At 36.2% G+C, this 15121-nt stretch overlaps 1 protein-coding gene across 2 annotated transcripts in view; it reads right to left on the bottom strand.

Annotated features, from left to right (window-relative positions):
* The window catches only part of zmym2 (zinc finger, MYM-type 2), a 141485-nt gene that overhangs the window by 17401 nt on the left and 108963 nt on the right, over nucleotides 1-15121 (bottom strand). For both annotated transcript variants that reach the window (XM_060826073.1, XM_060826074.1), the window contains exons 16-21: nucleotides 13643-13758; nucleotides 12405-12576; nucleotides 8145-8279; nucleotides 5766-5860; nucleotides 5148-5322; nucleotides 1685-1842 (exon numbers count right to left, since the gene is read on the bottom strand). In XM_060826073.1, the coding sequence (XP_060682056.1) occupies nucleotides 1685-1842; nucleotides 5148-5322; nucleotides 5766-5860; nucleotides 8145-8279; nucleotides 12405-12576; nucleotides 13643-13758 (851 nt within the window). The remainder of the gene's footprint in view (nucleotides 1-1684; nucleotides 1843-5147; nucleotides 5323-5765; nucleotides 5861-8144; nucleotides 8280-12404; nucleotides 12577-13642; nucleotides 13759-15121) is intronic.

The following is a 15121-nucleotide window of genomic DNA, read 5'->3' as shown; positions in this document are numbered from 1 at the left end:
TTCCTGTTTGTTATTTCTTCAAAAACTGAATCAAGTTAGTGAGACACGATTTTCCACCTACAAAGCCATGTTAAGCATCCCTAATCAGTCCCTGCCTTTCCAAATGCATGTCAATCCTGTCCCTCAGGATTCCCTCCAGCAACTTGCCAATCATAGATGTCAGGCTCACTGGTCTGTAGTTCACTGGCTTTTCCTTACCACCTTTCTTATTCAAGTCTAAGATAGAACAGGATTTTAATCAGTGAGAGGAAAAAGGGTTAAAGAGAAAGGGGGCAGGAAAGTAGAGTTGAGGATGATCAGATTAGCCATGATTTCACTGGGTGATGGAGCAGACACAATGGCGGGTGGGAGGGTAAAGGTATAAAATAGACATAAGAGGCAACCTTTTCACACAAAGGGTAGTACATGCATGGAATGGTCTGCCAGAGGAAGTGGTGGAGGCTAGTTCAATTGCATCACATTAACCAACCTCCAGTCTTCCGGCACCTCACCTGTGGCTATCGATGCTATAAGTAACTCAGCAAGGAGCCCAGCAATCACTTCCCCTAGCTTCCCATTGAGTAGAGTACACCTGCTTGAAAAAATCTTGGAACTCTCATCCTAACGGTACTACAGCAGTTGAAAAAGGAAGTTTACCATCATCTTCTCACAAGCAATTATAGATGGGCATTAAAGGCTGGTCTAACCAGTAACACCTACTTCCCAAGAACAAAATTAAAGGTCATAATGGAAAATCACATGTTGAAGCAAGGGCACAGGATGTGTTATATAAACAAGGAGATGGCTAGGACATAAATAACAGACAAAATGCAAAGAAAGAGACTAGAATTAACTCACCTACACAAAAGAAATGAAAAAATAAGTAAGGTAGTAAAATTGCAGTTATAAAGTATGCTGGACAGAAATCACTAAGAGTACTGTATTAAGTTTTGAGTGGTTCACCTTGGTGTTGGAGGAAGCAGATTGGTGATTCACTTTAGTAAATGAAGGAACCCAGCCATAGAAATGAGTTATATTTTGGAGGTTAAGAGCTGAGCTGATTGACATACTTAAGAAAAAATGGAATGAAAAGTTAATGAATAATTTCCCATGATTATGGGAGAACCCAGATCAAGGATACATAGTGTTAGCATCAGAATTGAGCTGTTTCAAAATACCTATACTAAAAATCAAGAATTGCAACAAATAGTCTTCAAGAATATGACAAAAGAAAGATGGACACTTACTTAGAAAGTGAAGATTTGGCAAACTAATGGGGAATTAGCAGCAAGGTATAGGGTTGCAGAAATGTCGTTCCTCTTGTTAGCAATGCCCATCGGGGATCAGTTGTCACAGTATATAAATGCTCGCTTGTCAATTTGTCTTCATATATCTACTATAATCCATCAAGTTAACCTTGTTGTGACCAACTGAGATGGTAGGTGACTAGAACAGTCCATCCCACCTCACCTAGGAGCTTAATAATTTGGGATACCCATCTGGAACTGTAATAAATTAGGAAATCTTGCCTGGATTCTTGTCACAACGTAAGATATATCTGACTGAAATGCTACATTTAGAAAATAAGTTATCTTTAGATTTAAAACATTTATAAATAATGAACACCAAATACAGCACACTCAGTAATAAAGCAAACACAATGTGGTAAGGTTTATCAATAAGCAAATTTAGTTATTTAACCAACCTGTTGAATTCCTAGGCATAGATAATAGAGGCTATCAGGTGCATAATGTTCACCATTTGGTCTTCGAACTTCCTTTATAAATGTAGCCAATCCACAGTCAAGTTCTGCTGCAGTACATGACAACAGTTCCCCTTTAATGTGTGCAGATTTTTCCAACACTGGAAGAAGTGGGGAAAAAATACATTTCAGTTTAACACTGTTATCTATTTCAATGATCTCTGGCTAGCTTTTCATTTTTCATCTTATATCAACTTCAACTCATTCAAAATTCTGCTGCTTAATCTAAATGCACCTGTAATTTCATTCATTCATCACTCCCTGTGCTTCCTGAAAATTTCAGTTCTCTCCATCGTCTCACTCTTCCCATTTCTATTAATCTACCATGCTCTACAACACCCCATGACCTCTGAATTTGTTCAATTCAATGATTTTAATGGTATCATCATTGGTTTGCCTATTATTGGTGACAGTGGACAAAAGATTTGAAATTTGTTTGTACCAATGAATTGTATATTTATTAGGTATATTTTTATGCTCTGTAGTGAATATAAATGCTTCTTCAAATAGATAGAATTATAAAGAGTTCAAATTGATAGAAACATTAATTGTTCCTTTGTTAACCATCCATTACTTCAAGAATGTGGATAAATGCACTTCTATCAAATCATCAAAGGGACCTTATTATTTCAGCATTCAATGCAGTTAGAGCATATAACACAGGATTAAGGCCGTATTAAGTAAAGATGATCGTGCTTTGCAATCCTTTTTTCAATGTGATCCTATTTTAAACACCACCTTCCAAGGTCAATTAAGGTTGGGCAACAAATGCTGAATTTGTTCATGAAAATTAACTCAATTTCAGATGCCAATAAAAACTGTCTTATTACAATATATAATTATAACAGTAAACTATTATTGATATGAATATAAATACAAGAAAATCCACATTTTTTAATATACATTCATACAGGCTTTGGTCAAGCTTCCCATTTCTTTCGTGTCAGAGAACTGAGTGAAGTCCCTCTCTACAAGGGACTCCCCACAGAAATATATGCATTCTTATTAATAGTACATGTCCCTCTATCGTACACACTTGCTCCCTTTCCAATCCCCCCAAACCTCTTCACTTGCTTAGTGGCTCCTTTTCTCACCTATCCTGCTCAATTCACTCACTTAGCGGTCTGGCCTTTCTCTTAGTCTTACAGCAACACAGAGCCACAAGGTCTTGATGACATGGCGGCAGTGATTGAAACAGGTATCAATTCAATTTACTAAAAACAAAGAACTATGGATGCTGGAAATCTGAAACAAAGACAGAAACTGCTGGAAAAACTCAGTAGGTCTGGCGACATCTGTGGAGAGAAATCAGGGTCAACCTTCGAGGTGCAGTGACTCTTCTTCAGAACTGGGGTTCTTCAATTTTGAAGAAAAGTCACTGGACCCAAAATGTTGACATCAATTAAATTTAATTAGCTGAAACTTGTCTCTATTGTTCTCTGGGTAGCTAGCAGTATTGTATCAAAACATATCAATTTTATCCTATTTTGCAAGGACTCTCATTTAGACTTGTTTCAATGAAGAACCGATTTCATAAATAAAAAGTACACCAGTTGAACTTGCAGCAGGAGCATGTAGTTAAGAATACATTTTAGAATACTAATTGATCTAAAAATTGCATTGTGTCTATTTTCTAAAAGTACTTTGATTAATGAACAGCACTTCACAATACCTATCCAATTCTCAAACAATACAATATTAGCATATTGCAAAAGATTCTTACATTTTGAGTTTTTCTTTTTGTTTTGCAATGGACAAGAATCTAATCATCTTGTATTATAAATATCTGATTGAATAAAGAAAATATTTACAATCTGCAGTTTCTTTAACTGGAGAATAGAAGTGATCAACCTTCACAGGTTTCGGTCCAGTGCACAAGTTTAAACATCTCACTCTTTACCTTATCAAATCAACAAGTAACATAAATCAAAATCTGCCTTTCTAACTTTGGGACTTTCTAGTCTTGACACATCTTCACTTATGTCCTCTGTAGACAGTATTTTCAAGTCTTTCACAATGAAATCAAATTAGGTCCAGGCTCCCCTGCTCTCAGATTGCCCCTCTGGTTCTGCCAATTCCTGCAAAGCCTTGATCTTTCACTGCCAAAGTCTGAATGGTCTCACCAAAAAACTTGTAGCTCAGCACTTTGTCCCAGTCGAACAAGCGACAGACTCCTAAATCTGCTCTCATATGAAAAATATATGAGATTCTTAGGGGATTTGAGGGTAGATGCAGAAAGGTTCCTTCCACTTGTTGGAGGGTTGAGGACAAGAGGGTATAATCTCAAAATATAGGGCTACTCTTTTAAGACAGAGATGTGGAGGAGTTCTTCCCTCAGAAGATAGCAAACCTGTGGAGGTCTTTACTGCAGAGAGCTGTCGAGGCTCGATTGTTAAATATATTCAAGTCTAAGATAGAACAGGATTTTAATCAGTGAGAGGAAAAAGGATTAAAGAAAAAGGGGGCAGGAAAGTAGAGTTGAGGATGATCAGATCAGCCATGATTTCACTGGGTGATGGAGCAGACACAATGGCAGGTGAGAGGGTAAAGTATAAAATAGACATAAGAGGCAACCTTTTCACGCAAAGGGTAGTACATGCATGGAATGAGCTGCCAGAAGAAGTGGTGGAGGCTAGTTCAATTGCAACATTTAAAAAAACATTTGGATGGGTATATAAATGGGAAGGGTTTGAAGGGATATGGGCTGGGTGCTGGCAGGTGGGACTAGATTGGGTTGGGATATCTGGTCGGCATGAACGAGTAGGACGAAAGGAGATATTTCCGTGCTGTAGTACATCTCTAAGACTCTATGTCTTATAATCTTCATTGATGAAACTTTCCATATGTTGAGACATTGTCCTCTTGGCTTTGGCCACGCTGAAAACGCAGAAGTAGAACGGAAATGGAGGTCAGAAAAACATTAAAGTATGGGTCTCCCAGAGTAGATGATAAAAGCATCTATAATCAGGACCAATAAACTCACAGCTGCCTCTTCCCATGTCTGATATCCACATCCTTGATCAGGCAATGAGTGCTTTGATCAGCTGATGCTCTCTCATCTAGATGACAAACAGGTTATAGGTTATTTTGCTTCTTCGAATGCTAGATGTTGGAGGCTCACCCAATAACATAGTTATTTCCTAGGTCTGGCGAGAAAATTCCTTCAGTATCCATCATAATTGACTACATGAAAGCCACAATTGGTGGCAAGATGAGAAGGTACTATAGAATGGAAATTATTTCTGGTGGTTACAGGAGGAGCCCAGAATTGAATATGTCACCCTCCCAACTAATTAAAAGCCATTCCTGCCTTCTACCTCACTCCCACTATGGGAGCACAAAATTCCACTCAATGAATCGGTGACTAAACATCATGGAAATGTAAAGTATCATCAAAGAAACTTACAAGCAGAGTTTAATCCATCCATCTCAACAGTATTCTCACTCTTTGCTTTCTTTGTTGCAATCCAATGTTTCCACGCAGTTATACCATAAATGTAACTTAAGGTAAAACCAATCTCAGGAGTGACAATGCTATCATCTTGTGAATGACCATCAGAAAGTGCTTTTTGCTTTGCACCCTATGAAAGCAGAACTTATTAGTCACATTTTAAAAGCAAGATGCACCAAACACAAAATACCAGTCTAATACATGCAAGTTTGGTTTAATCAGTAAAATGGCATTTTACAAAATATAAATGACACCAAATGGATCTGTAGTTTGTTTATTAATACAAAAGTAACAAGATAATTTTGTCTTCTTAATGTCTGCAGAATATGAAATGTACGATAAAATAATGAGGCAAAGGCAACGTGGAGACAAAGAAAACTGGATATATTGGTATCAATATATGAAGATAACTGGGGTACAGTTTTCCTGAATTAGATATCGAAGTTTGTTAAATATAGCTAAAATTGTGCTTTTAAACAAGTTGTTTAAAATAGAAGACTGTAAAGTTCAATTTTCATTATTAAGTACAAAATATGAAAAACCATGGCTAGGTTGAACGAAATGGCCCCATACCTTTCTTCTACACTGAGGTCTGGTCTGTTCCTCATATTCTTCTCCAAATACTGGTGGTAACAGATACTCACTCTCGGTATCCAACTCTTCAGCAGCTGTTAACACACCAATTCTTTTTGAATGAACATGATCGATGATCTTAAACCCCCCCCCCCCCCCCCCCCCAAACAAATATCACCAAGCCTATGGTAGAAAGCATTTTGGCTAGATAGCATTTAAGAACTCTGGTCCATTGAATACTGTTTTGGACAGCTAGGTATCTCCAATTCCAGTGCATATGAGATCTTGTTCAAAAGTAAAACCTTATTTATCTATTAAAGAGTATTAGCACTGAAATGCAACAATAGGAAAAAGATGACATGCCTAAGGTTGTACTAATGCTTCAAATAAAGATTCAATAGTTTCTGGATCAACCACTGTGTGCAAAGGCATAGCTGCAGGATGACAAAGCTGTGTCATGACATATGACATCAAACATGACATTTAGGAATGACAGGAAGCCAAGAAAATGTGGGAGAATGGTTCTGTTAATTGATGATGCTATTAGCACAATGAAATTGTAAAATTGGTTTGGATAGAGATAGAATTGGTTTGAAACGATAAAAAGCAAGCAGTCACTTGTGGGATTAGTGTATCACCCTCGAGTCTTAAAAGAAATGGCTTGTTTAATAGTTAATAAGTTGGTTTTAATTTTCCAAAATGCCTGGATTTAGGAAAGATTTTATCTCATTGGAAAATAGGAAATGTGCCTCTATTTTGAATAAAGGGAGATGGATAGAAAGCAGGAAATAGGCCAGTTAACATAATAAATAGGATTGCAACCTACTATTAAAGATGTTAAAAGCAAAGCGCCTAGACAAGTTCAAGGAAATCAGGCGCAGATAACGTGGCTTTAACTAATTTACTCGAGTTCTTTGAGGAAGTGATATATATGGTGGAGAAAGGGAACAAGTGGGTGTGTAGTGTATAGATTCCATAGGCATTTGGTAAGGTGTCATATTAAAGGGTGAGCAGAAAATTAAAATTAATGGTATAGTGGGTAATGTATGGCCATGGACAAAATAAAGGCAAAAATAGTGCTGATACTGGAAATCTGAACAAACACAGAATGCTGAAGAGACTTAGTTTTCTGGACAGAAGATTGGCTTGCCAGTAAGAAACAGACAGTATTCATAAATGTGTTATTTGTTGTTTGGCAAGATGCAATGATAAATACTAGTAATGCAAATATCAGAGGTGTTATGTTTAACATGTCTGACCACTCAGGGCAGAAATCATTTTGGCGTAGTGCAACTACAAATAAGATAACGTTTGGTTAAAAATAGTGTGAACTGTAGTAAGCAGATATCCTCACAGCCAGTTTCAAGAAGAACTCTACATGTGTCAATCCAAGATACGATAACATTCAATTTTTCTAGTTTGGCTCAATTATTTAACTCAAGACATGATCTAATAACTTGGCTTAATTCATTAATAGTGTTTAGACAATTGTGTCAGCTGTGTATTAATTTATATCTCGTAAGAATTAATTCCAGCTTCCTCTGCAAAGAAGGGACCAAAATCAAATCTTCATGATTATATTTTTGTATTGCCATATTTTAATATCTAGGAATCTATTAAATTACCATGCAGGTAATGAATCACTTTTGATTGAAAAGAGAGAATAGTATGTAATTTCTCATAACTCCAAACACTGTCAGCTTCAGTCAGACCGCAATTGGGACTTCACAAAGGCAAGTTAATTGGCTACTCGAACAGATTTCCCAAATATTACTTGCCACAACAAAGAATACAGAGAAACAGACCATTTGGTGAAGTACATACAATATTTGTCATGGAAACTTTACTCTCTGCTCACTCATTTCACATAACCATTTAAATATTTTGAAAGATTCCATATTGGGTTCCACATGCAGTATTTTTAATTAACATGTTCATCAATTCTTCATCTTCTCAAGTCAGTCTTCTTGAGTATAAAGTCAGACCCCAATGGCTCTATGCCATCACACCTACAGTATGTGCTTCTAATTAACTGAGTGGCCAAAATCATATAGATTTCTAATGTTGCAACTTAATGTGCAGGTCTTGTACTATTTCAACAGTATCTCCCTACTTTTGCAATTTAAATCAAAATTCACAATGTTCAATAAAGGCCCTGAATTGTCCTTTTATGGTCCCTATAGACATGATCAACTGCCTTGAAAAACCAGTGTAACTGCAAACTCTGTATTCCTTCTCCGCTACACACTATTTAGAATGTTATCATCTAATCTATTGATTGCAACACATATTAGAGGAGAAATTATTATTAAAAATATAAATGAAGACATATTTGGAAATAAATATTGTAATCAGTGGAATTTTAGTTGAGGAACTTACTTCTGGGAAAATCAAGCTCCAAGTCCAGCGAAAGTTCATCCTGATTACCAGGCACATTGGCCTGTTCTTCCAAATCATCTTTAATGGTCCCAAAAACATCCAAGAAACTTTCACCATTCTCATCGTTGTCAATACCTAGAAACATATTTTTGCATTAGCTCATCAATAATGCTGCAATTTATTAAGGCTGAATTATATAGCTATGTACTTTCGAAGTATTTTTCAGGTGCTATGATAGACACTCAAGATTCCCTGAAAATGAATAAATGTTTTCTTGATAAATACATTTATAATAAACTGGTAGATATATTGATGTGGGGAATCCAAATTCAGGTTAAAATTATCAACAAAGAAGGCAGTTCAAATCATCAAAATAAGGAAAACAATGTACAAGAAGAAGAATCATGCCAGCATAGGATACGTTATAATGTTCATGTTCTTACTTTCCTTGTAGGATGTACACTGAAAGTAAGTTTAAGTGGCAAATTTGTTCCCAGGTTTCCAATAATTAACTCCTAAATAAGATGCTAGAATGTAACTCTTAATTCAAATGTTAATTAAGTCCATCAGACAGTTTGCTAACATGAAAATGTGGACTAGCAGTGGCCCCAGGCAACTCTTCAAATGCAGATTTGACCAGGAATGACAATAAGGGCCATTTTGAAGGATGGATCATGGCCAAGATCAAAACCAGGAGTGGTGGTCTGTACAGGACAGCACGGAAACAGACACTTTGGTCCAACTCATCCATCCCAACCAAATTTCTCAAACTAAACTAGTCCCACTTCCTTGCATTTGGCCTATATCCCTCTAAATCTTTCTTATTCATATACCTATCCAAATGTTTTTAAAATGTTATAGCTGTACCTGCATATACCACTTTCTCAGGCAGTTTATTCCACATAAGAACCAGTCTCTGTGTGAAAATATTGCCCTTCAGACCCCTTTTAAATCTTTTTCCTCTTATCTTAAAAATATGCGCCCAAGTTTTGAACTCCTGCACCTGAAGGAAAAGACATTTGCTATTCATCTTACTTATGCCTCTCCTGATTTTATAAACCTCTATAAGGTCACCCCTCAACCTTCTACGCTCCAGTGAAAGAAGTCCCAGATATCCAGCCTCTCCTTATAACTCAAACCCTCCAGGCCTTGCAACAACCTGGTAAATCTTTCCTGAATCCTCACTAATTTAGAAGTATCCTTCCTTTAGCAGGTATCACAGGTTCATGTTCAGATCAGTAGTGTACATCTTACATATATTTTGTTAACTGTGGCTTGAATAAGAGTCTTGATGAAGTTTATTTGCTAAAAGGATTTAATTTTGTTTGGTTTGATGCTGTATACATTGATGGCATCAAAACCAAAGCTGCTCTCCTTGTGAAATAGTACAAATGCGGTTTAATTCTAAGAACAAAACATATTAAACCACAGTGCACACTACAGGCTGACATGAACTCTCCATGTGGTTGCAGTAGCTCATTTGCTCTCTTGGTTTCTTTTGTCCGTGTTGCTATGAAGGATTCAAGCTTTCAGGTGACTTTTGTTGGCTTCAAAGCTGTCATTCTTATAATCACTATCAAAGCTCTGCATTTTGAACAAGAGAAAGGTCAGAGGACTCAGTTAGTGGTTTACTTGCAAGGCACAATAGTCAGGGCACCAGATCTGTGTGACCAGAGTATGCTTTGCCTCCCCATAGTACAGCAGGATGTCAAAAAAGGTCTTTATCTTGCATCCGAAGTACTGTTTCTATTTCAGGTTGCAGCTTTCATGCTTTTCTTTCTCCCTTCTCATATAAATTTGATGCAACTATCAAGTTAATGAATAACCATATTATTTGTTTGATGCTACAAATTGAGGTTGAATTGGGAAGAATGGGAAGCTCGCAGAAAATCATGAGGTTGGGTGAGAAGCACTGCAAGTAATTAAATTTACTTAACTGAGTTTTTACAAATTAATTTACATAACATTGAAACATAGGAATTTAAATTAGAAAGCATACATCTAATTCACTTCAGTGGTTCTCAAATATTTCCTTTAGTGTTTTCATTGTATGCGACTGACTCTTAAACATTCTTAGTAATTAATAATGAGATTATCGAACCTCTAAAGTTGTCTGTCTCCTCCAACTCAACTATTTAGTTCACAACGCTACAAAATCACAAATATATAAGACTATTTTTCAAATCTATGGAAGTGCTTACAAGTTGGATCCTTTAAAAGATGGCACATATTCAACTATAATAGTGACCTGAAATATGTCACTGCATGTTCTGCTCTAGTATTTCAAAAGTAAGTAGATTTGTTGAAATGGTTTGGAAATTACCAGGTTCAATTTCAACATTTACATAATCTTTTCTTCTCTATAACTTCAATTGTTTTGAAGAACTATATCAGGGTAACGTAATGAAGATTACCTTGGTCAAATAAAAATTAATTTAGTCACATGAGCCTTCACTCACAAGAAGCCTAAAAATCATTTATACCTTTTTTGAGGCAGATAACCATAGACCAGAACTGATCTCGCTGCTGACAGTTGTATATCTTACAAGGCAGCATACAGCAGAGGAATAGGCTATTCAGTCTTACAGCATAATACATTCTTACTCTATATAAGCCATCTCCCATCCCTTTTCAGATGATTTTAGCAGCATATCTTTTTATTCTTTTCCCATATATGCTTATCTAACTTTACCTGAAATGAATGTATACCACTTGTCTCCATATGTCTTCTGGCAGCACTTCCAATTGTTTTAAATATGTCTTTTGATTAAGCTTGCCTACACAAGTTTAAAGATTGGCTCTACTTATAATTATGGACATTTCAAACAATCTGTCTTTCACATTACTATGAAAGAAATGAAAAAATGCCCATGTGAAAACTCCACTCAATGCAACTGCCATATACTGATGATCTGTTGTTCTTTTGTCAAGACTACTTCTTAATCTACAGATTCCAAATATATTCCTTCTAAAGTTTCATGCCCAAGATTGTTTAGAATATATCAGCTGAGCTCCAGTCAGGGACTTGTATAGGTTTATGATAATTTTCTTGCTTTGTACTGCTCTTTTTATAAAATCAGTATTGTTTTTAAAAGATAACCTAATCAACTGCTGGTGCCACCTTCAATTATTTATTCATATGAAATTTTAGATCACGCTGTTCTTGTACTCTCTTTAAAACTGTACCTTTATACTGACTTTCTTTGTGCTCTCTTTCAAATAGTATCACTTTACACTTCTCTGCAACTTGAGATGCCTTTTGCTGTCCTCTGCAACACTCTCCATTTCTAATTCATTTTTGAACTTTAATTTTTGAGAAAAAAATTAATTCATTCTTTGTCTCTTTACATTTTTTTCACATTTATTTTTACAAATTTCCTCTAGTTTCATTATTAAACTATTATGATTTTCATTTGAACAAAATAAAACTTTAATATACTCCATATTTCATTGCTATTTGTAAAGCACCAGGATTCTCTTTCCAACTTCAAAACTATTTTGCAAACTTTCCAATTCCTGCTATGTCCTCATCTTCATTTTTACATCTTATCAACTTTCTTCAGATCAATGGTATAACGTTTTAAATATTAAGACATGTAGAACACTAAAAGAGATTTTAAAAAACAAAGTGACTTTGTGTTTTCAAAAGGAACAATATTCCTGGAAGAGAAAGGAAAGAGAAATGTGGCAGTAGCCATGCCTCAAAATCAGAAAATAATTCTTTTAAATTATGTGACTTAATAATTAGTATTATCAATTTGTGACAGATCTATAACACAGAGAAAGGTCCTTAGCCCATCATGTCCACACCAGTCAAAAACAATCAGCTAACTATTCTATTCCCATTTTACAGCACTTTGCCCATAGCTGTGTATGCCATGTCATTGCAAGTGAATAACTAAATACTTCTTAATTGCTATGAGGGTTTCTGCCTTTACCACCCTTACAAGCAGTGAGTTCCAGATTCCCATCATCCTCTGGGTGAAAAGGGCTTTCTTCACATCTTCTCAATACCTTCTGCCTCTTATCTTAAATCTACACCCCCTGATCATTAATCCCTCCACCATATATGTATTCATCTCAATTTCATTGGTATTCCTTGGACATTCTAGTGTTAGAATGGAAAACTGCAGTAATGCATTCAATTAAAACTACAGTTGTATTTTTATTTCTACTATCCAGATGTGCTTTGGCAACAGTAAACAAACATTGCATTCTTTCCTATTTCTTTCTGGCTTTCATGCAAGTGTTAAATCTTACCACAGAATTCCATTGATACAGGATTCCTCTCTGCTTCAGCTATCATTTCCGCCATAGCAAGTATGTCAGCTTCAATTGGATTTGAAGGAACCTTCCTCTTGAGATCCTCAATTGTTTCAACTATTTTCTCAGCATTTCCTAGGGTAGTAGGCAGAAACACTGGAACAGGTACCTGTTCCAAATATAGTTCATTAATTGTTGCACATCTTAAATGATGAGAACGTAAGACTTAGGATCAGGAGTACGCCATCTGGCCTCTCGAACCTGCTGCACCATTCAATAGCATCATGATCCGACATTCCTCATGTTCACTTTGCGCTTTCCTGTAATCTTTGATTTCCCTACTGATAAGAATCTATTTTACCTGTAAATATACAAAAGGACTCTGATCCCACAGCTCAACTACAAGGAGTTACAAGACTTACAAACCTCAGAAATTACTCCCCATCTCAATCTTAAATTGACACCTCTTAATTCTGAGACTATGTCCTCTCAGCATTTACTCTTGAAAATCCATGTGTTTCAATGAAATCAAGTCTCATTCATTCTACTCTCCAGTGGGCAGAGTCCCAAACTGTTTAGCCTTTGCTCAAAAGATAATCTCTCCTCACCACGGATTATTCTAGTGAAACTTCTCTGAAATGCCTCCAACAAAGGAACCTGATATCTTTCTTTAAATAAGGGTACCAAAACTGCTCACAGTACTCTAGATGTGGTTCCATTAACATCTTGCATAACTGCAGTAACACTTCCCTACTTGTATATTCCAATACTCTTGAAGTAAGGGCCAACATTCATTAGCTAGATTTCTGTGTTTCATGCACAAGCACACCGCCTCTGCGTCCTCTCATGCTGCAGCTTTCTGCAATTTTCTCCATTTAAATAATATACCTCTGACAAATAAGCCATTAACATATAAAGTGTAAAAACAGTGACTACAGGGAAGAAAAGAAAAACTGTTTCATTCATCCATTTCATTTATTCAAATGAAAGTTTTTGATGCTTACTTTTTAAAAAAAAACTTTACAGAGGAACCTCGATTATCCGAACGACATGGGCGGGGAGTATTTTGTTCGGATAATTGAATGTTGGATAACTTAGTTTAGACAAGCATCGGGACCTTGCAATCTTGTCCAGATAATTCGCAATTCGGATCATCAAATGCCGAATAATCGAGGTTCCTCTGTATAGGGCTTTTCTTCCAACATGTTAATCATAAGTCTGAAGAATAAGCTTACCGGAATAGGCATTGAGACAGGTACTGGATAGCTATTGCAATACATGTGCATTGGAACGGGAATATAGACTGGCACAGGGATAGGCACAGGAACCAACTGAGGCTTCCAATCCTCCTCTGTAATAATAAATATGAAATATAGACACATTTTCAGGTTAGAGATATACAGTTAAAAACAGACTTCAGAAAACAAGAGGAGCGCATGAGAAAATTAAGAGACAGACCATGTAGGAAAACTATATTACACATCTTCAAGTAATTTTAATTTAAAATTAGTAGTTACATCTCGAGTTGTGTATATATGTTGTTGAACTGCTTTTTTATTTTGACAGCAAGGCCTCGGCTTCTCCAGAACCTAGCCTTTGGATTGAAGAATTACCTTATCCTGAGACTGTGCAAGCTGAATTGGGTTGCACAATATTGTGCATAGGTAATATAGGTAACATTCCTGAATGTAATACTGTTATCCAGCCAGATATATGACTGGAATAGTTTTCTTCTGTACTTTCAACATCTTGCTTAATAACTTATAAAAAAAAATAAAGATACTTTATTTTCAAACTGAATAGCTTCATGTCGTAATTATGTAAATTTTTATAGTTTTTGTTTTGGTTTCTATGAACTTTTAAACGTTTATTTCACAGAAACACACAGGCAAATACAGCGTGATGTGTGGGCATTCAAACTACATCCCTCTTAAGAAAGGTGCATATTGTAATTTGAAATCTAAAAAGCCTTCACAGAAGCAGAAGGGAAGAGAAGTTAGAAAGAGATGGTAAATTGCTTGAAGGCCACCTGCCCTTGGGAAAGAGTGGAAATAGAAAGGAGTGAATGCAGCTTTAATATTGAGTTGATAGTACAATGGAGGAAGAGTTTGGGTAATGTACAAGGGGTTAGTTGGAAGGGAAAATAGTAATAGGAAGGATATGGGTTCATGAAAGGTGTTGAGGGAGAATTGGGGAAGAGGATTCACCAATTAAAAGTTAAGCAACTGACTGCAAACATAGCAGCATATTACTGACTGCAGTACAAGACAGAAGGTAAGCTTAGGAACGTGGTGAGTGAGGGATTTGCTATGGTGTGGTGTTCTGACCTTTCATAAAATGCAAAGTGGGGGACCAGAGACCAGAAGTCGGATATGAGAGCTGAAGCACAAATGGATTAATTAGGTGAGCAGATAGGTAAGTGATGAATTTTGAAGTTGTTTTTCTTTCTAAATAGGGTTGTAGTTTGAATTGATTCTAGGGAGATACAAGTACTACATTAAATTTATAACAACTATAGATAAGTAAATAATGTTTATAAATACAAATAGTTAAATTTAACACAATGAGGATGAAAGGAAAGGTGGTGCATTGCAGCTGTAGCATGTGGGAGCTACATGGCAACCACATTTGCATTAAGTGTCTATGAAGAACTTCCAATCAGAGTTGATGAAGGAGAGTTTAAGATTTGAACACTATGATGAATCAGGCAGGGG

The sequence above is a fragment of the Hemiscyllium ocellatum genome, chromosome 6 (genome assembly GCF_020745735.1).
Source record: "Hemiscyllium ocellatum isolate sHemOce1 chromosome 6, sHemOce1.pat.X.cur, whole genome shotgun sequence".
NCBI classification, from domain to species: Eukaryota; Metazoa; Chordata; class Chondrichthyes; order Orectolobiformes; family Hemiscylliidae; genus Hemiscyllium; species Hemiscyllium ocellatum.
Note: the sequence above shows the minus strand (reverse complement) of the source record. Positions and strands in the feature narration are given on the sequence as shown.